At 64.4% G+C, this 22949-nt stretch overlaps 2 protein-coding genes and 2 long non-coding RNA genes across 9 annotated transcripts in view; 2 read left to right on the top strand and 2 right to left on the bottom strand.

Annotated features, from left to right (window-relative positions):
• RADIL (Rap associating with DIL domain) overlaps positions 1 to 4773 on the top strand; it is a 61633-nt gene extending 56860 nt beyond the window's left edge. Inside the window, exons 10-15 of the mRNA XM_081819031.1 lie at positions 1514 to 1664; positions 2370 to 2560; positions 2730 to 3036; positions 3791 to 3930; positions 4055 to 4194; positions 4461 to 4773. Of these exons, the coding sequence (XP_081675157.1) occupies positions 1514 to 1664; positions 2370 to 2560; positions 2730 to 3036; positions 3791 to 3930; positions 4055 to 4194; positions 4461 to 4566 (1035 nt within the window). The 3' untranslated portion in view covers positions 4567 to 4773. The remainder of the gene's footprint in view (positions 1 to 1513; positions 1665 to 2369; positions 2561 to 2729; positions 3037 to 3790; positions 3931 to 4054; positions 4195 to 4460) is intronic.
• LOC145721379 (uncharacterized) lies at positions 4699 to 6717 on the bottom strand. 2 transcript variants are annotated; one of them, XR_014145032.1, is made up of 2 exons: positions 6621 to 6717; positions 4699 to 6000 (listed from the first exon to the last, which is right to left on the bottom strand). It is a non-coding gene; the product is annotated as an uncharacterized LOC145721379 (long non-coding RNA). The 2 variants fall into 2 exon arrangements; XR_014145031.1 differs by having other exon boundaries at positions 6645 to 6716.
• A 694-nt stretch (positions 6718 to 7411) lies between these two features.
• AP5Z1 (adaptor related protein complex 5 subunit zeta 1) lies at positions 7412 to 20240 on the bottom strand. Of its 5 annotated transcripts, XM_081819035.1 has the most exons (18): positions 18460 to 18506; positions 17858 to 18013; positions 15459 to 15596; positions 15023 to 15209; positions 14556 to 14700; positions 14232 to 14344; positions 13650 to 13818; positions 13146 to 13286; positions 12788 to 12825; positions 12546 to 12708; positions 11901 to 12079; positions 10730 to 10872; positions 10291 to 10431; positions 9501 to 9612; positions 9167 to 9264; positions 8563 to 8695; positions 8266 to 8480; positions 7412 to 8024 (listed from the first exon to the last, which is right to left on the bottom strand). In XM_081819035.1, exons 4-18 carry the CDS (start codon positions 15191 to 15193, stop codon positions 7754 to 7756), a joined length of 2232 nt encoding a protein of 743 aa, XP_081675161.1. In that variant the 5' UTR covers positions 15194 to 15209; positions 15459 to 15596; positions 17858 to 18013; positions 18460 to 18506; the 3' UTR covers positions 7412 to 7753. The 5 variants fall into 5 exon arrangements, with proteins under 5 accessions (XP_081675161.1, XP_081675158.1, XP_006734417.2 ...); XM_081819032.1 differs by lacking the exons at positions 17858 to 18013; positions 18460 to 18506 and adding an exon at positions 19956 to 20240; XM_006734354.3 differs by lacking the exon at positions 17858 to 18013 and having other exon boundaries at positions 18460 to 18565.
• Positions 20241 to 20586: 346 nt separating this feature from the next.
• On the top strand, positions 20587 to 22916 carry LOC145721382 (uncharacterized). Its single transcript, XR_014145035.1, has 3 exons — positions 20587 to 20874; positions 21048 to 21649; positions 21744 to 22916. It is a non-coding gene; the product is annotated as an uncharacterized LOC145721382 (long non-coding RNA).
• The last annotated feature ends 33 nt before the right edge of the window (positions 22917 to 22949 follow it).

Genomic DNA, 22949 nt, shown 5'->3' with positions numbered 1-22949 from the left:
TTCTTCGTTGTTGTCTTAAGCCCTTCATAAAATGTGAAAACCATTCTTAGCTGGAGGGCCCTTCAAATACAGGCCTCGGGCCATAGTTTGCCATCCCCCGAAACAGACTTCTCAGGGAGAAGAAACTTAAAATACATCTTCATAAAGAGAAGGCTTAGTGTCCGTAAGATAACTGCATTCTATAAATAGAAGAACCAAGAGGATTCTTGGAAACTAAAGCTGGCAGCAGAGAGGAAGGATTCAGAGGCAAGATCCGGAGACCGAGTCCAGGAAGTCACCCAGAACATGTGTCCGCACTCGGGGGAAGGAGGACAGGGGAGCGTGCTAGGCCCCTGGCGCCTGGACACCGGCCCTGGATGCCGCACGGCTGGGGGAGGGAAGCCGGGGTTCTCGGAACTGAGAAAACCAGAAGGCACCGCCTCGGGCCAACAGAGGCTGTCCTGAGCCGGGGGGTGTGCTCCCAGCGCTGCCCTGCGCCCCCCGCAACGTAGCCTTGGGCCACGCTTGTCCCTCTGGCCAAGGCACTTGCTACCCACAGCCCAGGCCCCTTGGCAGGAAACCCAGAAAAGAGGGAAGCACAGGAGTGAAGGCAAAGATGGGACGAGAGAAGGACCTGCCAGCGAGGCCCAGGCTCCGAACAGTAGGAGGTGGTGGCCATGGCCCAGGGGGGACCGAGACGTCCCCAGGCCCACCCGCCCCGAGGTTCTGGAGAGCGCAGCGCCGCAGTGTGGGGACCATGGCCGCGAGAAGCCTGTGAACTTCCTGGAAGAATAAAGACAGGACACGTGCCGAGGATCAGCCGTCAGAGTGGTTTCCGACTTTCAAGGGCCACGTCAGAAGCTGGGGGACAAGGGAGTCACCACCATGGAGAGCATGAGCGTGGACTGGTTCCCCTGACGGCAGGGGCAGTGGTGAGGGTCTGTGCCACAGAAACGAGAATTAGCCCAGAAGGTAGAAGACAGGGTTCCAGAAAACGAGAGAGAAGGGACATCCCTGGCCCGTGGAGACCAGGGTCGCAGGGAATGGCGCAAGCTGTTGCATTTTGTGCGCAAGGTCAGGCTGCTGGTCCCCCCCAAGGAAGCCTCCCTGTCCGCCCACAGAGCCAGTCTCGGGGTCCCCAGCCTGGCGGGTCGGGTCTCTTACGCACTGGGAGGCGGGAACCCCCTTTCCCCGAATCCCCAGGGCTCTCTGCCGCCCTTCCCAGCCCCGCGAGGTGACGTGGGGAGAGGCACGTTCGGTGGACAGAGCACTGGGTGTGGTGCCTGCTGGCCGCCCCCCAGGAACAGCCACCGCCCCGGCTCTCACCCTGGACGCCCATGGGGCTTTGACCCCCTTGCTGACCTCACCCGCCTTCACGGTGCCAGAGGCCCTGCGTGAGCGAGCTGAGAGCACGTGGCCAGGGAGCCCGGGCCCTCTGCCCCTGCCCCCAGAGCACGTAGAAGCCCCCCCCCCCCCGGGGGTGTGGCTGCGCCATCCAGGGGCCTCTGATCGTGAGCTGCTCCTTGTCACCCAGATGAGCTGGACAGACCTGCGGGCTGCGTTCCCTACCCTGAGCCCCGCACAGCTACGCCGGCTGCTGACGCAGTACCAGCTGGCCTCGGCCATGGGCCCCATGAGTGCCTGGGATCCAGGTGCCCAGGACAGCCCCGATGCCTTCAGGTCAGGTGAGCCACCTCCGGGGCAGGAGCCAGGGGCCCCGCGCGCCGTGTGGGGGCAGAGGGGAGCCTCCCTGGGTGACTTCCTGGAGGAGCCTGCGGAGCATCTAGGACCTCCCCCCCGGGCCACCTTCCTCTGGGAGCGCCCTGCCCCATCCCCCACCTGGGGACCCGGAGACCCCCACAGCGGGAGGTCAGAGTCCACGGTCCCCCTCCCCATCGAGGAGCCTGAGTTCGGGGCCTCGCTCGGGGCCCAGCCCACCAGGAGGAGGGCGGGGCCTGCACCCTGCGTGCGGAGTTGGGTGTGCTGGCCACCTGTGTGTACGCACACGGCCTACGTCGGCCTCTCTGGGTCTTCTCTCTCTGTTGCGTGATGCACGTTATGACACAGAGAAGACACGGCTGGAAGTAGGGTCCCCACCCCCCAGGGCCTCGGCCTGGATGGAACAAGTGCTCTGAGCGGGACTCTGGGCTCCTCACTTCTGAGGCCTGCCCCGGGGTGGGCGCTCCACTGGGGGCAGCCTGGCCTCGTCCTGGGCGGCCACCGGGTGCAGAAGGGCCGAGCGCTGGCTTGGGCAGTTCACTTCTGGCTGGATGCCGCATGGCGGCGTCCCCAGTCCCGCCGGGGTGGGGTGGGGTGGCTGGCGCACCTGGGGAGGGGCAGGAAGGCTACTCCTGGCCGGGTGGTCCCTTCATCCTCCCCCCCCGCCCCAGAGGAGGTCCTGGAGTCGTACGAAAACCCCCCACCCATCGTGTTGCCGAGCGAGGGCTTCCAGGTGGACTTGGAGGCGGACTGCCCGGATGACAGCATCTACCAGCACCTTCTCTACGTCCGCCACTTCCTGTGGAGCCTGCGCAGCAAGCCCAGCCCCGTCGCTGCACCTTCCCAGCCGGAGTGCCTCGAGGTACCCGGGCCCGGCTGTCGGGGCACGGACCCTGGTGACGGGGCGGACGGGGGCAGCCAGCACAGGGCCTGGCTGCCGCCCCTGGGAGCTCCCGGGGCCCCTTCGGTTCTCCCACCACGCCGGGCGGCTGAGTACCTGAGCGCCTTCTCCACCCCCCGCCCCCACCCAGGGCCCGCACCACACCACCCCGGAGGGGCACCCCGAGGGCCAGAGCTGCCCGCTGGTTTCCAGGGGAGCCCGTGAAGCCGGCCAGGTGCGTGCTCTGCCTTCTGCTGGCGCTCCCCGCACACAGGGCCCTCCGGGAAGGCACAGCTGCGGGGGCCCCCAGGCTGGCCCCTCGCACGTAGACTCCTCGTGCCTGCTGACGCCTCCCAGCACCCCGCTTGGCCTTGAGCCCGCCGTCCCGGACTGGCCCGAGCCTGGCGGCACCCGTGGGAAAGCGCTCCCGGAAGGGAGGAGGAACGCAGCTCCAGAAGGTGAGACGTGTCCCCGGGCTCACGCCTGCACCCAGCCCTGCTGCCACCTGGCAGAGCCGCTTGGGGTCATGCCGCCCACGAGGTCCCAGTGGCATGTTTGGCCTGGGCTGGGCGGTGCCTGCGCACGATCGCCCACAGCCCGGGATGCTGGAGGGCAGCTGGGCCACACGCGGCCATCTGTGGGACCAGGTGGCTCCGCCCGGGGCAGAGGAAGGATGGCTCAGGGGACGAGCACGGAGGGGGTGTGAGGTGTGTGTGTGTGGGGGGGCTCTGCCCCCACGTGGGCTGCACGGGCCGTGCTCCGGCAGACTTCAGAGCGTGTCCCGAGGGCGGGGGTCACGCAGGTAGAGCGGGGCCTGAGGAAGGACCCCTGCTTCGTGGTGCTGGCCTGCAGCCAACGGCTCTGACCTCCTGGGGAGAGAAGGTACAGGACCCTCAGGGGGGCCCCGGCTCAGGAAGGGGGCAGGCTCAGACATGGGGGGGGTGGACGGACACGGAGTCCCCACTTAGAGGTGCGGAGGGAGGGGAAGGGTCCCAGGAGAGCTCTGTGCCGGGAGCCTGAGCAGAGCCCCCTGCTCAGGCCCTGGACATGGCCGGACAGGGACTCGTGTCCCAGGGCAGCCGGAGGTGCCCCGCGCAGGCACACGTGGCCCCGAGGGGGTCTGCACCCCTCCCTGCCGGGGCTCTGTGAGCCTGCTTCCAGGGACGGGGCGTGCGGCAGCGTGCACAGGGGCCCCTTTTCTTGCCCGCCCAGGAGACGGCATGGGCCCCGAGGACGCGGCCCCTCCGGCCCCGTGCAGCCGCAGCTCCAGCACGGATGACTTCTGCTACGTCTTCGTGGTGGAGCTGGAGCGGGGCCCCTCGGGGCTGGGGATGGGCCTGATCGACGGCATGGTGAGTGGCCCCTCCTTACGGGCCCACAGCTCTCATGGTCAGCACCAGAGGAAAGCTGGGGACCAGGGGCTTGCGGGGGGCTGTCCAGTGCTGAGCCCCCGCAGACCCGCTGCTTCTCCCCCAGCACACGCCGCTGGGCGCGCCCGGGCTCTACATCCAGACCCTGCTCCCGGGCAGTCCCGCGGCGTCGGACGGCCGCCTGTCCCTGGGGGACCGCATCCTGGAGGTGAACGGCAGCAGCCTGAGGGGCGTCAGCTACCTGAGGTACCCCTGCCCTCGTGCCGCAGCGGCCAGGGGGGCCCCGGGCCTGCGAGCAGGTCCGGTCATGACCCTCCCCCCCCCTTAGAGGCAAGGGAGTGGAGGCTCAGCCGGCTCCACCGACCTCCGCCGACACAGCAGCCCCAGCATGGGCCCCTCACGGAGGGGGTGGGCCCCCATCCCAGGCACCCCCGGAAACCCCGCCTGCCTCACCTGCCCTGAGGCTGGGCCTGTGGTGAATCCTGTCCGCCCCCTGCCCCCCCGGGTTTCAGAGCCGTGGACCTGATCCGACACGGGGGAAAGAAGATGCGGTTTCTGGTTGCCAAGTCTGACGCGGAAACGGCCAAGAAGATCCGCTTCCGCACGCCGCCTCCCTAGGGTGCCAGCCCCGTGCTCCCCGCCCTGAGGCTCGGCCAGCTCCCCCCAAGCTGTTCCCGTGTTCCTTGCTGTGGATGATGTACATCTTAGTGTATATTTTATTTATATGACAAATAACACTAAGTTGTGATGTTTGTTACAGAGCTTTTATGTTTAAAGATTTTAATGGAAACGTATAGATTCAATAAACTATCTTTCGTAATCTGACGAGGTGGCGGCGTGTGGCGCTGGAATGGGCGCGGGGCTGGGCTCCCCGGGAGGACACAGGATCCTAATGATGCCCGCTCTCTGCCCCCCACCCTGCCCCGAAGCAAGGAGCTCCTGCTCCTCACAGGCTCAGCATAGTTCAGAGAAAGGTCTAGAACCCCCTGAGCCAGGCGGTGGCAGTGAGAGCCTTTACCCACTTGGGGCACCCGGGGCCTCCTCCCCCACCCCCCCCACTCGCCCCTCCGCTCACGGCAGCCGCGGCTTGGCCGGCGTCCCCCAGGTCACCGTCCCTTCACCCCGGCACGAGGCTCCCCTCCTTCTCCACCAGGCCGCTGGCCGTGCTGGGGGTCGCGGTGACGGTGGGGCTCGGGCACCTGCGTGCCAGGTGTCTTCAGCAGGGGCCGCACACAGCTGGCTCCCGGGCCGCCTCCCAGCGCACGGAGCTCGGGGCTGGGCTCGGGGCCAGGGTCCTCCTCTCTGGCAGGAAGGGAGACCTGGGGGAGGAGTGGGTCTCAGGGCGGGAGACACCCACCCCCAGTGGTGTGCTCGGCCAGCCGGGGGCGCGGGGGGGCCGCGCAGCTCCACGCTGCCCCCTGGTGAGCGCAGGAGGGAGGCGCGCCTGCACCTGCTCCAGGCCCTAGGCGGCTCCACAGAAGCCCCACCTGCTACTGAGTTTCCAGAAAGCTGGATAACACGCATTTTTAAAAAAGTCATTTTAAACACGATGACTGGACCCAAAAGGAAAACGCTTAGAGCCCCAAACTGAAGCAAGGGCGCAAGTTCAGGGAGGCCGAGAGCAGCCTGAGTAAGGCCTGCCCGGTCACTGGTCTCAGTTGTTCGCCACTCTGTGCCGTGAAGGAGACAAAGCTGTGGGGCCGAGCGGGGGACCCCACGTAACTAAGTTCCCCAGGGGCTGGAGCCGTGGGAGAGGGGACACACGCACAGGATTCACGGCAGGCTCCTCTACTGCTCACAGCGCCCAACCCCCCCGCCCCCGTTTTCCAGACGAGGAAACACGTGCCGGGAGACTGATTTGCTACCTCGGCCGTTGCCGTAACGCTCTGAAAAAACACTCACCCTCACCCCGCACAGCTGGCAGTGGCTCCGAGCTCCAGGAGGGTCCTCCCGCCCTCCGGCCCGGGATGTTCTCTTGGCCACGGCGAACGGCGAAGAGGCCGAGCCCAGCTCCCCAGCACGTTTCAAGCTCCCGCCACTTCTGCCCACAGCCTGTCGGCCCAAGCACATGGGACAGGAAGCCCCCAGTCAGTGGGTGCTAAGCGCGCCGCCCCCACCAGCCCACGGCAAGGGTGCGGGCCGCAGGCCCGGGGGTGAAAACTTGAGCCCCAGAACTCAGTCTGCCCCTTGGGAGCCCCCAGGGTTTGAACTCGGGCGGTTTCTGTCTAGACTCTCAAGCAGCACGGCGGTTCAGCCTGCGAAGCAAACACGAAGGGACCGTCTCTGGAGCGGCCCTGGCTCCCTGGGAAGCACGGAAAATGTGTCTCCTCAAAATCCGCGCTCACCACCTAGCTCTTCCGCGGGTTGGGGACCCAAAGCTTCGGGGCCTGGAGGATCTGAAAGCACCCCAAGCTGAGCACTAAGTGACAACAGGCCCCCCAGGCATCTTGCAAAGCTGAAACTGTTCTCTGGGTGAACACGTATCCTCAACCCTGACCTTCCCGAACACGGGCCCGGGACCACGCGGGGTCAACGTGGGGATGGGGTCCGCGGACCCGGCCTGGAGCCCCGGGGCCCCGGGGGGCGGGCGGGGGCGGGGAGCCGCAGGGCTGGGTCTGCCCCGTCCTGGGAGGACCAGGGTGGCCCCGGGCGCGTCCCGCCCCGACGCCCACCGCTCCGCTCCACGGGCGCGTCACCCGTCGTCTCTCGGAAGTCCTCCTGAGGCCGGGACGCCAGGCGGAGCCGAGGCGAACACCCCCTGCGGGCCGGCGCCAGGTCCGGTCCGCGCGCGGCGCCCACCCACGTCCTCGGCGGCCGCAGCTGCTTCCGGCGTGCGAGCCGCCCGGCGTCGCGGATCCCGGGCCTGGGGGCGGGGCGAGGGGCGGGGCCGGAGCCGGCGGGCCGGGCAGAGGCTCGCGGAGCAGCAGCGCCACCCGGTGGCCCGGACGCGTGTGCGCGCCCGGCGGAGCGGAGGTGCAGCCTTGGGAGCCGGTGTCCAAGGCGGGAGGAGAACAGGGGCCGGAGGCGCTGGGGGGGACGGCGACACGTTTCTTGCGCCACCACACCCAGCGTGTCTCCCCCACTCGGCGTAATGCCAGAGCGACCCCGGACTTGCTCTGCGGCTCCGGCGGCAGGTGTCGGGGTCCCCGCCGGCTTGGCCCCGCCCTCTACCTCAGGCTGGCGGGAGGCTGCAGGCCCGAAGAGCCCCAGCAGGCTCATTCAGCAGCATCAGAAGGCGGGCTAAGAGAGGACACCGAGCAAAGGCCCTTCCCAGTGGCAGCCGCACCGGTGGGAGGGTCACGCGGCTCCCTTTCTGATCGCCCACATTCGTGCTGTTATTTCTGTAACATCGGGGACGCTGTGGGGACTCGGTGGGAAGAAACGGCCCCAGGTGTCGGGCCAGGCCCCCCAGCCCAGCAGCGCTCCCCATACCCGGCCCTCTCCCCTGCCTCGTGCACACAGGGACTTTCTGAAAGAGGTTTATTGTTGCTGCACCTCTTCTTGCCCCCGAGCGAGGAGCAGCCAGAAACAGACCAAGCAGCCCCCATCCAGCCCCTGACAGCGTGAGAGCTCCAAATCCTGTTTCACCACACAGCTCAGCACAGCAGAGAGACAAACACCCAGACACCCGAAGGCTGAGGACGGGACAGCCCTGACTTAGCACGGAGGGACCCAGACCCACCCAGGCCTCCTCCCCGGGCCTCGCGCCCCTCCTGACTTGCCCTCTGGTCACGGCAGCTGCGGCTTGGCCCTAATACCAGGCTCTTAATCTGCGGCCGGCCGCCGTCCCCCCGGCCACCGTCCCTCATCCAGGCAGGAGGCCCGCCTCCTTCTCCACCAGGCGGCTGACCGTGCGCAGGGCCAGCGGCAGGGCTGTGTTGGCGTCCCGGTGATAGCGGGGCTCGGACACCTCTGCGCTGGGCGTGAGCACAAACTGGGCCACGCTGGGCATCTTGAGCAGGGTCAGCAGCTCGGTGGCCCGCGTGCAGATGGCTCCCGCGTCCTCCTCACCGTGCACGGGGCTCGGCGCTGGGCTCTGCGCCAGGGTCCTCATCTTTGACAGGAACAGAGAGACCCTGAGGGTGAGCGGGTCCCGGTCAGTCAGCGGCAGATGCGCTCCTCACAGGAAACCCGAGGGGCCCAGACCCCCGAGGCCTCCGGGTCGTGGGGCGTCAGCTGGGAGAGGTGAGGCCGCAGGGACGCCGCCCACGCCACCGGTGTCTGCCCGGAGCCCTCGTGCTGCGGGCCGCGTGCAGACCTCGGGCACCGGGAGGGCGCCGCAGCCAGCTCCCCTTCCCCTTCTGCCCCATCCTGTACCTGGGAATCAGGTCTTGGCTCCGGGAGGCCAGCTTGGTCAGCGTGGTCATGAGCACGGCGATGACCTGTGGGGGGCACTTGGGAAGGGCGGCAGACGGGCGGGACTGGGTGACCTCGAACAGCAGGGCCTCCAGGGCCTCGAAGAACCTGGTGATCTGCTCCACGGTGCACCGCCGGTCCCAGGACACGGACAGGTACTCGCCGACGGCCCAGGCCTGGGGGGGCACAGAGCCTCAGCCCCCTGCAGGCACCCCGGCGCGGGAGGGGGAGGGGGCGGTGGCCGGTGGCCGGCCTTACCACGGCGGCGAGCATGGCCCCTCTGCTGTGGACGCTGCTCACGCTCCCCACGAACTCCAGCAGCTCTTTCGCCAGGTCGACCACCAGCGACGGGTGCAGCGCGCACAGGGCCAGGAGCTGTGAGCTCAGCACCCTGCCCGGGGAGGACACTGCTGGGCCGCGGCCGTCCCCGGGCCCAGACCGCAGCCCCCATCCAGAACCAGAGCCGGGAGGAGGAGGGGAAAGCCTCTGAGCACCAGATTGAGGTGCAGACGGTTCCGGCCCCTAAAGGGCCCACTGTGGGGGAGGCTGGGGCTGGCGAGTGGCGTGGATGCAGGCCTGTGTGGACTGGGCCTTCGGAAAAGGGGACAGATGGTCTGGAAGCCTGCGTGGAGAGGGACTGGGCCAGCACCGGAGATTACAGACCTGGGGGAGGAGGAACCGGGGAGAGGAGCGCGTGCGGAAGCTGGGCCTGGGGTGATGCGGGGCGGCAGGATACGCACTGCAGAGGGCAGCTGAATGCGGGTGCAGCCTGGGGGGGTGGGGACTCAGAGGCAGGGCAGGCTGGGGGGGCAGGGGAGAGGGCAGTGAAACCGGGCTGGGGCTGGGCGGCAGGAGGGCCCACCTGTGCACACGGGCCTCATACTGGGGCACCTGGTAAAGGGAGTCCCTTCTCTCCAGGAGCACCAGCACCAGCTGGTTGGTCAGGGCCCCGTCGGCAAACTGGGGGTCAGGAGGGAGACACAGACTCAGCCCTGACACCACCCTCCCCCACGCTCTGCTCTGGCCCCGGCTGTGTCTGGCAGCCCGAGGCCGCTCTCGGGGAGGGACGGGCCGTGTGCCACCCTTCCTGGCGCCTCTCGCTGATCCACGGCGGGATCTGCGTTCAAGGACACCGCTCTGCCAAGGCCCAGGGCCAGGGCCCCCGCGGGAATGGAGGAGTCTGGAAGCGGGCTCACCTGGCTCACTGCGGAGAAGAACGCCTGGAGCAGGGTGGGCACGGCCTCGGCGCACTGGACCACGCGGGCGCAGCTGGTCATGGGCTGCAGCAGCTGGTGGAGTGGTGCCAACCTGGAGAACATGTCACACGTCCCCCCGAGTACCCGCCCTCCCGCTTCCCCGGGGCCCCCGGACATGCTCTCCACATGCCAATGGTTGGCTGGTGCCGGAGGGGAGAGGGAACGGGATCACCGTGCTGTGGCCTGGACCAAGTTCTGAAACGATGTGTGCTGCCCTCCCGGGAGGGGGCCGCCCTGTCACCACGCCTGCCGCCCCCTGCTGACGGCTTTGCTCCCGTCGTCGGCCACCGGCCCCTCGGGCAGCACCGCTCCCACAGGCCTCAGGGAGCGCGCTCAGGACGCCTTGCTCCAGTCCTGGCCCTCCCACTCTTGGGGAGCACTACCCCTCGGCTTGTCCATCTGTACAACGGAGTCAGCACGCCTACCTCGCAGGCTCGTATGGCCCGAGTTGGGGCGCTGGTAAAGAGCTGAGCACGAGGCCCATGCCCCGCGAGCCCCCACGGCATGGCTGGTGCCTGCCAAGGGCAGGGGGCGGGGGGCGACCACAGGCGTCTCTTCAGGTCAGAAGGCGCAAGGCCCAGAGGCAGACGTCCCTAGACACGTCCCACCCACCCCGGGGACAGGCTCTGACCACTCGTAGGTGCTCTCCTGTCCCGCCCGGGGCCGTGGGGCCGGGGATGCCCAGCAGCAGGCCTCACCCCAGGCGCTCCCCAGCCCGAGCGGCCCCTACCTCTGCACGGTTCCGCTGGCCTTAGCCCGCAACAGGTGCTGGAGAAGAGCCTGGAACTCTGGGTCTCGGGAGGCCTCCAGGCAGCTGGGGTTCCTGAGGGAAGTGTCCCACAGTGGCCTCTCAGACGCAGCCGGTGACAGCCTGTGAGCAAGCAAATGCCCAAGGCCGGGCTCAGACACGGGCTCTGGGCACAGGCCGACTTTGCCCCAGCCCTCGTGGAGACACAGAGCAGGTGTCACCCCGTGCCATCGATGAGCCTCAGAGGGACCGGGAGGGGCCTGGGGCCCGGCACCCTGCACGGTGAGGCTCTCCCGCCAAGTGAGACAGGCCGGGGGCTCCAGGGCCCAGGGCTGGAGGGAGGCGCTCTCATCAGGGCAGCTCACGGAACAGCAGGGAACAGGGAGGGGACCCAGGGACAGGCGTCATCCCTCGGGCTCACCTGAGCTGCAGATCCAAGGCCGCAGTCAGACAGGGGAGGTCCAGCAGCGCGTGGAGCATCTCCACGGCCGTGCTGGCGTCCACCAGCCACGGGAGGAGCGCCACGAACTCCGAGGTGAGGGGCGGGCTGTTCCAGGCCAGGAGCTGCAGGGACAAGCGTGGCGGCTCGGTGGGAACCAGGAGGGCCCGTGTGGGGCACGTGTCCCAGCGGCAGGGCCATTGGCTTGGAGCCCACGGGCTGCCGCAGGGAGAGCGCCTGGGTCCCGGATGGGCAGGGGTATCAGCAACCCCCCACTCTCCCTGGGCCACCTCGACCGGTTTTCTTTTTTTTTTTTAAGATTTTATTTATTTATTTGAGAGAGAGAAAATGAGAGACAGCACATGAGAGAGAGGAGGATCAGAGGAAGAAGCAGACTCCCTGCCGAGCAGGGAGCCCGATGCGGGACTCGATCCCGGGACTCCAGGATCGCGACCTGAGCCGAAGGCAGTCGCTTAACCAACTAAGCCACCCAGGCGCCCTCGACCGGTTTTTTGTCGCTACTCTGCTTCTGCGTTCACTTCTGTACCAACAAATAAAGCAACTCCTTTCTACTTGTCCTTGTTTTTCTAGCTGAATTTGCAGAGACCACGTGGTGACCACGCCAGTCACAAAAGACACGTCAAAAGCCAACACCACGGGCTCCTGGGTGGCTCAGTCGTTGGGCGTCTGCCTTCGGCTCCGGTCATGATCCCAAGGTCCTGGGATCGAGCCCCGCATCGGGCTCCCTGCTCCACGGGAAGCCTGCTTCTCCCTCTCCCACTTCCCCTGCTTGTGTTCCCTCTCTCGCTGTCTCTCTGTCAAATAAATAAATAACATCTTAAAAAAAAAAAACCAACAGCACAAAGGGCCGAGCACAGCAAGCAAGACTCCCACGTGAGGAGCCTACTTGATGTGATAATCGGGACAAATTCTAGGATCAACCACAGTCTGCCCTAGCTGCTGCGACGGGGCTCAGCATGGGGCTCTCCCTGGCGGGGACGCTGTTCCTACATGACGCATGGACCCCCCCGGGCCGTCCCTGGCCCTCTGCTGGCATCCTAGGCCGCCTCCGCGGAGGGAGGATGAGCGGGAAGCACTGCACCCCGCCCCCAACGCCGGCCCCCCTCTCCGGCCCGAGGACAACCGAGCGTGCCTTGAAGAGGTTGGGGAAGCTCCGCTTGAGAATGTCAAGGTTCCTGCCGAACAGGGGAAGGCTGTCCCCGCAGAAGCGGACAAACTCGAAGGCCAGCATGGGGCTGTGGAAGAGCTCGCAGGGGACCCTGGTGAACAGGTGCTGCAGGATGGCTTCCGAGTCCACGGCGGCCGCCTCCCCTGAAACACTGGCCTCATCAGGGCCCAGGCCCCGGCACGGGGGTCCCCGGCTCGTCACGAGGATGCCCCTGCTGCTGAGTGGGGCCCTCAGAGTCCCAGACACCAGGGGCCCTGAGGTGTCCATGCTCCACGGGGAGCCCTGGCCGAGCTGCATCCAGCTCTCCCCAAGAGTCTCCGGCTACTGCCCAATCCCTCCAAGTCACATGATGTGCACCGTTCTTTGGAAAATGCTGGTTTCACGGCACCTCCCACGAAACTCCCGTGAACTCTCGTGGCAAAGAGAGATCTGAGATTGGTGTGGAATGTCGATCCGCTCCCTAAACCCATGTAAAAACTCTCCTATCGGGTGCTAACGGTCCCTCAAAGCAACCCGGGGCCACCCAACCAAGGAAGCGGCGCCACAAACAGGAAGAGGGGCCGAGCTTCGGCACGAAGCAGAAGAGTCTCCCGGCGCCGTGAGGCTCACCGTGGCTCAGGAAGAACTGCGCGATGGGCAGGAGCGCCCGCGCCCGGGCCGGGTCCCCACACAGCCGCACGTGCAGGGCCTTCAGGCAGGACAGCGTGCGGTATAGGAAGGACGGGTCCTGCCGGCAGAGCGTGTCCAGCACGAGCACGGCCTCCACCAGGCACTGCGGGGACGCGGAGGCCCAGCTCGCGGGGAGCCGCGCGGGAGGCCCGCCCGGCCCGCCCGCCCCACCCGGCACATACGGCTTTCTGCAGGTCCGCGTCCCCCCTTCTCAGGGCTCCTGGGGAAGGAAGAGAGGCAGCCACCTGGTCCCCGGTCAGCATCAAAACAGAGCGAGAGGCACCGTGTTCTGGAAGCTCGAGGAGGCGGCGGAGAGCAAACTGGGAGCGGAGGGACGGGCAGAGGGCCCCCCCGCAAGGTGGACGGGAGGCTGGGGCGGACGCCCGGCGGGCTGGGGGCAGGTTCCGCCCCCCGCCCAGCTCCCCGGGGTTTATGCCAGGAACACAAAGCCCCCCTCCCCCGGCACAGAGGCTGTCCAGGCCCCAGCCCGCCCGGCAGCCCGAGACGCCCCGGGGCCGGAGGCGCGGCGGCGGGACTCACGTCGCGTGCTCTGCTCCACGAGGCGCTGACAGTACTCGAAGGCCTTGTCCCTCAGCCGCTCCCGGGGGGGCCGCAGGCGGCTGGCGGTGGAGGCGGCCGACAGCACGGACAGGGTGGAGCCCTCCGGCTCCGACCTGTCGCCTGGAAGGAGAACGAGGCGCTCGAGGGGCGCGGAGTCCCCGCGGCAGGCTTCCTAGGCCTCGCCCGGCCGCGGCCGCCTCCACCCTCACCGGACGCCCCACGCAGTGGAGGCGTGTCCCCGCGAAGGCCGGCCTGTCTACACCGCGGTTGGTCCGCGCTGGGGAAGGGGTTTGGTGAAGCTGTCTGAACACCCCTGCTGACGTCTGCCCTCAGCGGTCGCTCTGGCTTCTCCCGCACGATGGGGACAGGCCTCCCGGTGCCAGCGAAGCTTGGCCAGCGTTGCTGGCGCCACCCGGGGCCCCACCCGGTCCCGCCCCCCTCCTGCCTGGAGACCCCCCGTGTCCCCCCCACCCCGTGTCCCACCTGCGTCCGGGGCGCTGGGGCCCTGGGGGCCGCTGTGCACCAGCCATGCCCGCAGCATGGAGAAGGCCTGCACGTTCAGCCACTGGTCCTCCGTGAAGTGCTGGCCCGTGGACAGCACCGTGAAGAAATCTGTGGCCACCGCCCCATCCACCTCGGTGACAGGGCCCGGCTGCGGGAGGCAAGGAAGGACGGGCTGTGGGGACCCGGGCCGGGAGGGTGCGGGGGGCAATGGGCTCACAGCGGGGAGGGCAGGGGGGCACTGTGTGCGAGTGGTAGCCCCGCCCTCACGCTCTCGAGGACTGGGGCAGCCCCCGTGAGACGCGTAAACACTGGCACCTGAGTGGACGCCGTCCTCCGTCAGATAAGTGATCTCATCAGCGGGTTTGGCCCACAGCATCACAGGGCTGTGACCCTGGTGACCCAAAGCCCCCCCCACACCCGAGTGGAGACACAAAAGAGGGATCCTTCTGGAACCAGGGCAGGTGGAAGGACAGGAGGCGTTGACGGGACCCTGGGGGCAAGACTGGCCAAGGTGGCACAGGGACGCCCAGGGACAGGGAGGTTCTGAGTCTCCAGGCTCACCTGCCGGGCTCTGGGTGTGGAGAAGAAGCCTCCGGAAGTGTGTGCGACCCCTTGCTGGACGCTCGCGTAGCGAAGCCACTCCACCAGCCTCTTGCTGAGCAGGTTGGTCTGGTCTGCGGGTGGGGAGTGGGCGGGGACAACATGCGGGAAATCGTCAATCCCACAGACTCAGGCTGCAGGGGCGCTGGCAGAGCTTTCTAGAAAACAAGCTCTGGACAGGGTGCTGGGCCCTCGGGCCTCCCCAGACTGCCCCTCCGCCATCCCTTCTGTGAGGGTGCTCCTCTCTCTCTGCGCCCGCACAGGCCTCTTGGGAAGGGTGACTACCTTCATGGAGGGTGTGCGGGGCCAGGTGCGTGACCTTGGACAAGACCGGGAGCAGGTGTCTCAGACTGGGCCCCTCGGGCTGCCGGCTCTCGAGGACTCTGAAGGCGTGCTGGCCCACGCTTCGGACCTCCTCCTTTTTGTCACCCTTCAAACGGAACACGGGGGGAGTGTGAAGCGATGACCCGCCTGAGTGTGTGGACGACAAGTCATCCGGTCTGAAAACACCGGGGAAGGGGCTGCCGATTCTGAAGGCCGCCACTCCAAGAGCATCTTCGTTTCCGAAACGCCCCCTCTTACCGCGTCCAGGAGCGTCACCACCAGGGCAGCCAGAATTAGCCTGCCTGGAGCCCGGAGCCCAGAGCCCAGAGCCCTGCCACTTCCCCGGGAGCAAGGGGGGACAGAGCAGGAGGGCACGGGGGAGGCTGGTGGACACCCCAGGGCCACCAAGGGCAGGACAGGCATGTCACCTGGGCCAAGAGCACAGAGGCCACCAGGCTCAGCTGCTGGCTGCTCTGGACGTGGTCCCAGGACAGGCTCAGGCTATCAGCAGGCGACCTCTCTCTCAGGATGGCGGCACAAAGGAACTGGAGCTGCTCGGGACACTTGGGCGAGCAGAGAGTGGTCTGCAGCAGGTCCATGCACGTCTTCTCCAGCCTGCGGGGGGGGGGGGGGGGCAAGGCCACGTGGTGGGTGGCACGTCACCACGGGAGCGCTGGCCCCCCCAGAGAAGACCCGGGGCCCCCTGGCCGGCAGAGAGAGCTCTCCATACGTGAGCGCTGTGAGCATCGCTTCCAGCGGGTGTAAGATGCCGAGGCCCGACACGCCACGAGCGGACAGGTACCCCCCACCAAGCTGGCCTCACGTGCTGGGAGCCTGCATCCTCCCGAAGATCATCACACTCACTTCCTCTTGTATTTCGTGGCTGAGACGATGAGGAAGAGCCTCTGCAGGGCGTCCACCGCATCAGGCCCCGGCTCGTCCTTCTGCAGCAGCTTAACAACCCGGGAACAAAACTTCTCCAGCTCCTCATCCTGGATCTCCCTAAATGAAGAGCAGGGCATCAGCAACCTGGTGTCAGGGGACCCGGCCACAGGAGCCAGAAATGCTGCCCTGAGCCGTGACAGACGGCCCTGGGGCTGGAGGAACATCCCCACGGAGCAGAGAAGCCCGGGTGTCCCGTGGGAGAGCGAGGCCACCACACGCGTATCCTCCCTCCCTGGGATGCGGCCGTCGTCGGGTCACTCCCCTCTCCTGCGGGCAGGGCTGTCGGGAGACCACCACGCCAGCGGCTACAGCAGACCCCGTCACGGCGACACCACCCCTCCGGATTTTTTGTTGTCCCAGGAGCAGAAGAACTAAAACCGATTGATGTTAGGAGTCAAAATGAAGAGTAGCCTGAAATAAGTTGCTTTTCAAAAAGATTCCTTCAATGAGCCTTCCAGTCCTGGAGCAAGAGTGGAATCTGCTACGTCAGAGGACAAACACTGTGACCTGTTCTCAGGTACGCCTACTACAGTTCCTGGTATTCACTCTGCTTCGTTAAAAAACATGCTTACTGAGCATCAACAAGAATTAAGATACCGAACAAAATCTCAAAACAGAAAGCTGGTTTTTGGGTTTCTGTTCCAGTCCAAAAGGAAAGACAAACCCAGGAAACACGGTACTAGGGACCTCTGGGGGGGGGTGCTCTCAGAGGAGGGCCCCCTCCAGCCCCCTAGCCACGGCTGAAGTCCACCGAATCCAGGCTGGACCAATCAGATGCTCGAGCTCAGGAACCCAGAATTTTGAACCAAGAGAGACGGGGCCGCTCCAGCCTTGGGCTTCCGAGGAGGCTGGCCGAGCATCTGCGGCTAGGTGCCTGGGGCAGCTTCTTGTGTTTCTTGTTCTTACTTGAAGGCTGGCAGATGAACCTCAATGAACTCCCCACCACTTCCGGTCTCCCTCCCACCTCCTAACACATTTTCATTTCTTACAAACACAACAGTCACACATGGGATGAGGACACAGAAAGACAAGAGGCCTGGTCAGGTCTGTTTCTCACCGGGCTAACGAGACTGAGCGAGAAGCCACCAGGATGCCTCAAAATAACATGGGAGACTCTTTCCTAGGATGGTGGTACCCCTCATCCCAATGAATCCCTTCCAGTATATTCTCTAGGTTGTGAGATTGTAAAAGTCCAATCTGCTCAAACCCTTCAATAGCTCCCCAGTGCTTTCAAACCCAAACTCCTACCGACACTAACAAGGCTTACAGGGTCCTGGGCCTGCCTTACTTCTCTAAGAACCACAAGTCCTGTTTCTCTTGCTCTTGATCCTCCCCACAGACCCTCTGCCTGAAATATCCCTCGCTGGTTATGTCCTCACGCAGAGCCTCTGATTAGTTGTCTTGGGCTTCTGGAAACTTCCCCTGACCTGCCACACACCCCCGTCCACCCCTTCTCCGAGTCCCCCTTCCTTCACTTGTCTTCAGCTTACGAGAGATGCTTCTGGTGACTTTTTCCACCCTTGCTTTCCATCGCCAAAAAGTTCAGACACTAAAATTCACTACAAATCCTAACTCCTGAACGTTAGCAATTTATTTTAAAGTGCCACCCCAAATCACAGGCTTAATTAGAGTGGAATACAGTGAAAACCAGTAAGACCTAACTGATAATGACTAGTTTTTCTCAAACCCTAGTGGAGACAAATTGCGTAAGTCATGCATCTTACTTATGGATATTGAACCACACGCTACCCTCAACTCCCTCACTCCCCCACCCGAGACAGAGAGAGGATTAAGAATTTAGATAGTGAGTGTTATTCATTCTGCCTTTCATTCTGCATATTTATGACCTGGAGGAGAAGGTGAGCTGGGGAGAGGGAAGACCGGTGAAGTTCTGGGCGGGTCTCAGTTCTTACGTGTCTCTTGGCAAGAACGCTGGGGTGTGTCACACGTTGAGTGAGATGCTATTTTCACGTAATACAGCCCCTAAATTCAAGTGAGCTCGAATTGTAATACTGGAGCTTGAATGCTGGATGTCCAACAGGGAAGGAAACACAGATGGTGCTACGAATCCACAAAGCACTTTCTGAGCAGATTTTCAAGGGTTATTTTGACCACAGATTTTTGCCCTCTTCCCAGCCTTCAGAACCTAATCTGCATTCAAAATCTTGTTTCCTTAAATTACAGCAGCCTCAACTATCCTGTCTTTCCCACCAGGTGGTCCAGCTCCAGATCCAATTTTAGGGTTTTTTTAGAAAAGTTTGCCACCGGCTTGTGGTTCTGACTGCGTTTTCTTCTAAACAAGTGACGTCAAGTCTTACACTGTCAGATGGACGGCGGGGTTTGGTCCTAGCCTGATTCTTTCTCCCGTGGCTGGTTAGGCGCCGAGGAAAGGGCTTACTGACTAGTCGGTAGGAGTCCAGGGCCAGCTGGGCGCCAGGAGTCGGTGGGTAACTTCTCGACCCTATCTAATGCATCTGCAGCAGAGCGATTTTGTAAATCGCAGATTCCGCCCTTGGCTCCCCAAAGCCCTCGGACGGTATCAGATTCCTGCGCCTGGCACGCAGAACTCGCGGGCCTCAACGCCAGCAGGCTCTCCAGCCTCTTGGCGGCTTCATGCCCTTGCCCCGGAGGCATCCGACAGCCTCCGGCTCCCCTCCCTTGCTGCTGGACGTCGGGGGGCCCCGCCCCGCTTCCCAGGCACGCACCCTTCGCGACGCTGCTCAGGCGCCGCCGCCTCCGGGGACCCGCGGGCCCCTTCCCCCGGGCCCCTCCCTCCGGGCCCGGACGGCGTGGCCTCCCCGCTCCGCGGGTCTCTAGGGCGGGTCTGGGTGGGCTGCTCCAGGTCTCCGCGCGCGGGCCCAGCTCTGTCAGACCCTCCCCCCCCACCCCGCCAGGAGCCCCAAGGGAAACGCCGGGGCACCTGGCCTGGTGGAGCAGACTCTCCGCCCCCGCCGTGAACATGCCGCCGCCGCCGCCGCCGCCGCCCCGCTGCTTCCGGGTCGCGTCACGTGCCGCGTCACGTGGGCGGCGCGGACAGGCCGCCGACCAATGGGCTTTGGTGGAGCCCGTCCCACGGGGGGGGCCGTCAGCGAGCGGGCCGCCCGTTCAGGGGGGCGCCTGGTTTCCTTGGTGGGCCGCGGACCCCGGAACTTTGGGATCTGGAGCCCTGCGACCTCGGAACCTCCGCACCCCGGACCCCAAGACCCTAAGATCTCGGCACCCCGCGACCCCGAGCTCCCAGGACCCCATGACCCGGGAACCTAGGCACTCTGCGACCGGGACCCTAGGACCCCGTGACCCCAGGCCCCAGCTCCCCCTCCACCATGGACTCTGGGCACCCGGGTGCCGGTAGGAGACGGCCTGTCGCCAGCCCGAGCACCAATGCCCCACTTTTGGGTTGTCTCCTGACCACAGGCGGCACTGTCAGCGTGGGGGTCTTTTGCTCAGTACGACCTAAAAGCATGACACACGCTCTGGTGTGGGCTGCATCCGTGTGCAGCAGTTTGCAAGAACAGCCGAGCTTCTCAGCCCTGCGGCTTTGCTGTTTTGAGGCTCCATGTATTTAGGGCCTATCATAGGCTTGTAGTGCTGCTTTAAAGTCTTACTCCCTGTCCCCCATAACCACAGACTGTGAGGCAACAGGCTTAGAGAGGGAAAACCAATTTCTAGTCCTTCTGAAAGATGTGTTGGCCTCAGTATTCCTGCCTGCAGACTGTGTGTGGTAAATGTGGTTCCAGCCCGAACTGGGCAGGCAGGGTGCACGGGAGGAAGATTTCCAGAGGGACAGGAGCCTAAGAGGAGCCCAGAGGGTGTCAGAGGTGGGAAGGGGCAGGCAGGGGCGAAAGTCCTGAAGGCAGCAGTGCAGGCCTGCTTCCTGGGGCGCACATGCACCTGAGGGGGGACCTGATGTCTGGCAGCGGGATAAAGAGTGCATGGGGTGGCCTTGGGGGAGAGAGGGATGTCCCCCGAGCCAGGTAAAGGCCATGAGGACAGGAAGTAGGAAGATTCAGTAACCATTCAGGGCTAGGATTTGTAGGACCTGGAGATGGATTTGGGGACAGGAGAAGGGACAGGGCAACAGCAGGTTTCTGGCTTTCCGCGTGGAACCATTCCCTTGGCACTGGGGCAGGAGGAGTCCCTTTGCTGTGCTAGGGAGTATCTCAGGTTCTGGGGAACAGTGAACAGGGGAGGCCAGGCCCTGCCCTCGGGAAATTTACAGTCAGCAGGTGGACAGTGATCAGATAGGCAAACACACACCGCAGCCTAGTAGTGGGAAGTGCCATGGAGGGGGGATGAAGATGCAGGTACTGCAGGCACTCGGGCAGGGTGGTGGGTCAGGGGGGCCTCAGAGGGACAAGCAGTGAGGGGACGCCTGATGCAGGAGAGGGGCGGAGACGGGACGGGCCAGCTACTCACCTGCCAGAAACCCGGACTTGGCGGTTTGAGATGCCCTGATGGTACCCAGGAGGCATGGAGGGCGACGGGTGCCGAGGAGTTAAGAGACGAGAGCTGCAGAGTGACGAGGAGGGGACCTGGGTCGGGAAGTCTGTTACAGGGGGTCCTTGGGGAAGGCCCAGCACTGCGCATTGGTGATCTCATCGAACCTGTCGGACAACTCCGAGCCGGAGTTTTATTATCACCATTTGAAGGATGATCGGACTGAAGCTAAAACCAGGTAAGGTGCCCGAGGTCCACACCTGTCAGGGGAGAAGCATGCTGAGCCAGCAGCCACGCCGTCCCCTGCCTGCTGCCCCCTGAGGAATGGCCAGAGCAGTGGGAAGACATCCAGGAGAATGCAGGGTCGCAGAGGTCAAGTCCCGAGAGCCGCTGGGGCTGCCCTGCTAGGGCTGCCCTGCTAGGGCTGCAGACCTGAAAGGGAGCGGGGAGTCGCAGCTGCTGCTAGGAGGCTGGGGGGGGGTAGTGGGGAGGTTGGGGGGGTCCCAGGGCTAGGAGGGGAGGCACCTGGGGGTGGCCCAAGGCGGCCGGCCCCGGCTGGGCTGCGGAAACTAACTGCAGTCGCCTACTGTTGTCACATCGTTAAATGAAGGATGTTGTCGGACAGGACGCACTCTTCCCTGATACTGAAGGGCGAGGCTGACGAGCAGAGGCGGGGCCCCACCCCCACTCCCACCCCGGAATCGCAAGCGCACAGGAGGTTGAGAGTGAGGCTGCCGGTAGCTCGATCACGACCCACGGCTGTGGAGGGAGTTCGCTGGCTCACCTGGGCCGAGGCGCGCACAGCAAATCCACGGCACCTGCATTGAGACCTACGCCATCTGAGACCTGGGAAGGAGTTCCAACACTAGTTTCGTGGCTTAAAAGGATGTTTATTAAGGTAAGATACATACGAAGTACATAGATTTTGAGTGAACTCCGTGATCCTTCCCACTAATCCGTGGTATGCTGGTAAATGTTTACCTGGCTCACCGGGACGGGGGGCTTGGGGGGGCGAGGGGCTGACCTGTAGCGTTTGATGATTTCCGTGTACAAATACCCCCCAAACGGCAGATTTCAGGCTGCCAACGTGACGTCACTGCACCGCTGGGAGAGCCGCAGAAACCGAACGGACACGAGGGAGGGCAATGACCCGGAGAGCAGAGATAGAGTCAAACGATAGTAAGAGAGGAACCGCGTACTTATCACCTTCGTTTTTAATGTAATGTATTTAATTGTAAGTTTGTATCATTAAAATTTGAAGAATGGCTTTAGCAGCTGGCTGCCCAAATTCCTGAAGATGTAGCGAGCCGCTGTAGCAAGCTGACCCCGGCCCAGCCCTCCCTGCTGGTCCCCGGCGCCTCCTCTTATCACCGTGGGTCGGTTCTGCCTAACTGTTAGCGCTTCACACAAATGGGGCCCTGCGGCGTGGAGCCTTCTCTGTGGCTCCTTCCCCGGACACCTGTGAGGACCACAGGGACTTACCAGCGCTTGGCCGTCCCGCTGTCGGTGAACCCTCGGTGTGTGTCCAGCTTCGGCAACCATGGACGTGGCTGGATGTGCAGTCGCTCTGTGGTGCCTCACTTTGGTACTAGCCCGGCTTCGCTTCTGAGAACACACTGCGCCAGGACTGTTCTCTCTCCGGACGCACGCACGCCCCAAGCCTCTTCCCAACGGTAACGATACACGACGGTTTCTCACAAAGTTCTCATTTGTGTAAGATGTTATCTTGAGGTCTGATTTTTACTATCTTTCTGTTTATATTTTAAGTGGGCTCCATGACCAGCGTGGAGCCCATCGTGGGGCTCGAACTCAAGACCCTGAAATCACGACCTGAGCCAAAATCAAGAGTCGGATGCTTAACCGACCGAGCCACCCAGGCGCCCCAATCTTAAGGTCTTACTAGTGAGAAATGGCTGTCTCAGTCAAAACCAAAACTGAAAAAACTGCGTATTTCAGGAAGATGCTCACTGGCCATCATAGCTGTCGAGACTTACCATCCTCATTCTTGCTTGTTATTTGGCCAAAATCCTCAGACGTCCTGTTACCGGTGTGGGAAGGCTTACCATTAGACTCGTACGGTGTCCGCGGGGTAACGTGAAGGACAGCCGTGTTCACGCGTCTGCTACAGCCGTGGGCTCCTGCAGACCTGGAAAAGGCCAGTGACTGACGCTCCAAGAGGTGACGAGCGACAGGCGCATGGACTAGAGAACCTTGACCAAAGGTGTGTTGTGTGACAAGCACACATTTCTCTGAGAGCCAAGTCCAGCAGAGGCACGCTTCTTCGTGCGATGACTTAATCGTAAAGCCGGCGGGCGCCGCAGAGAGGGGGTTTCACCACAGCCGATGTGCCCTGGGCCACGTGATGCACGGAATACTGCGAGACGGGGGCGCCCGTTCTGTGGATGAAGACATGGAGCTTCTTGCAGCCTAAAGCCCCCCCCGCCCCCGCCGGACTTTGAATCAAGTCTGACTCCGGCATCCGGGCAGACCACCTCTGCCTCGCGGCCCTCCGCTTTGCCCTCAGTACCCAGAACAAGCAAGACCTAAGAGACGACATGCACACAGGGGCAGAAAGTCTCATGTGGCCGAGTGCCGGCAGGAGGGACCCCCAGCTGTCCAGGGTCTGCTTCGGGGGGTGCACGGGCGCAGCCACCCGGGGCATCCCCCAGCTGAGCTGTTGGTGCCCAGGAGCGGGGCGAGGCTCCACGGGCCAGGGGCAGAGGGGAGTGGTCTTCCCGTCCCTGGGGCTGCAAACACTCGGATGCAGGGAACTCGCTGAGGCTCGGTGAGGCCAGGAAGTCACGGGCAGCTCCCGTCAATTCGCGCCTTCCCAGGAGTGGGCTACTGAGCACAATGGGAAAACGCGCACCTTCCCCAGCAGTGGCCCCTCAGGTCAGGCGCCCCCTGTCCAGGGAGCGCACGGGGGCTGCGTGTCCGGGCCATCTGCCCATCCACCCGTCTGTCCCCCCAGGA

This window comes from Leptonychotes weddellii, chromosome 5, assembly GCF_054177405.1.
Source record: "Leptonychotes weddellii isolate Sample4059 chromosome 5, ASM5417740v2, whole genome shotgun sequence".
Lineage (NCBI taxonomy): Eukaryota > Metazoa > Chordata > Mammalia > Carnivora > Phocidae > Leptonychotes > Leptonychotes weddellii.
This window is presented reverse-complemented; position numbering and strand designations above follow the sequence as displayed.

Coding starts and splice junctions, on each gene's coding strand:
- AP5Z1 (XM_081819032.1), bottom strand. CDS start 20,011: ATGCCTCCTGGGTACCATCAGGGCATCTCAAACCGCCAAGTCCGGGTT. Junction 12,826..13,145: donor CGTGGAGCAGAGCACGCGAC/GTGAGTCCCGCC, acceptor TTCCTTCCCCAG/GAGCCCTGAGAAGGGGGGAC. Junction 9,613..10,290: donor GCCAGCGGAACCGTGCAGAG/GTAGGGGCCGCT, acceptor CATGTTCTCCAG/GTTGGCACCACTCCACCAGC.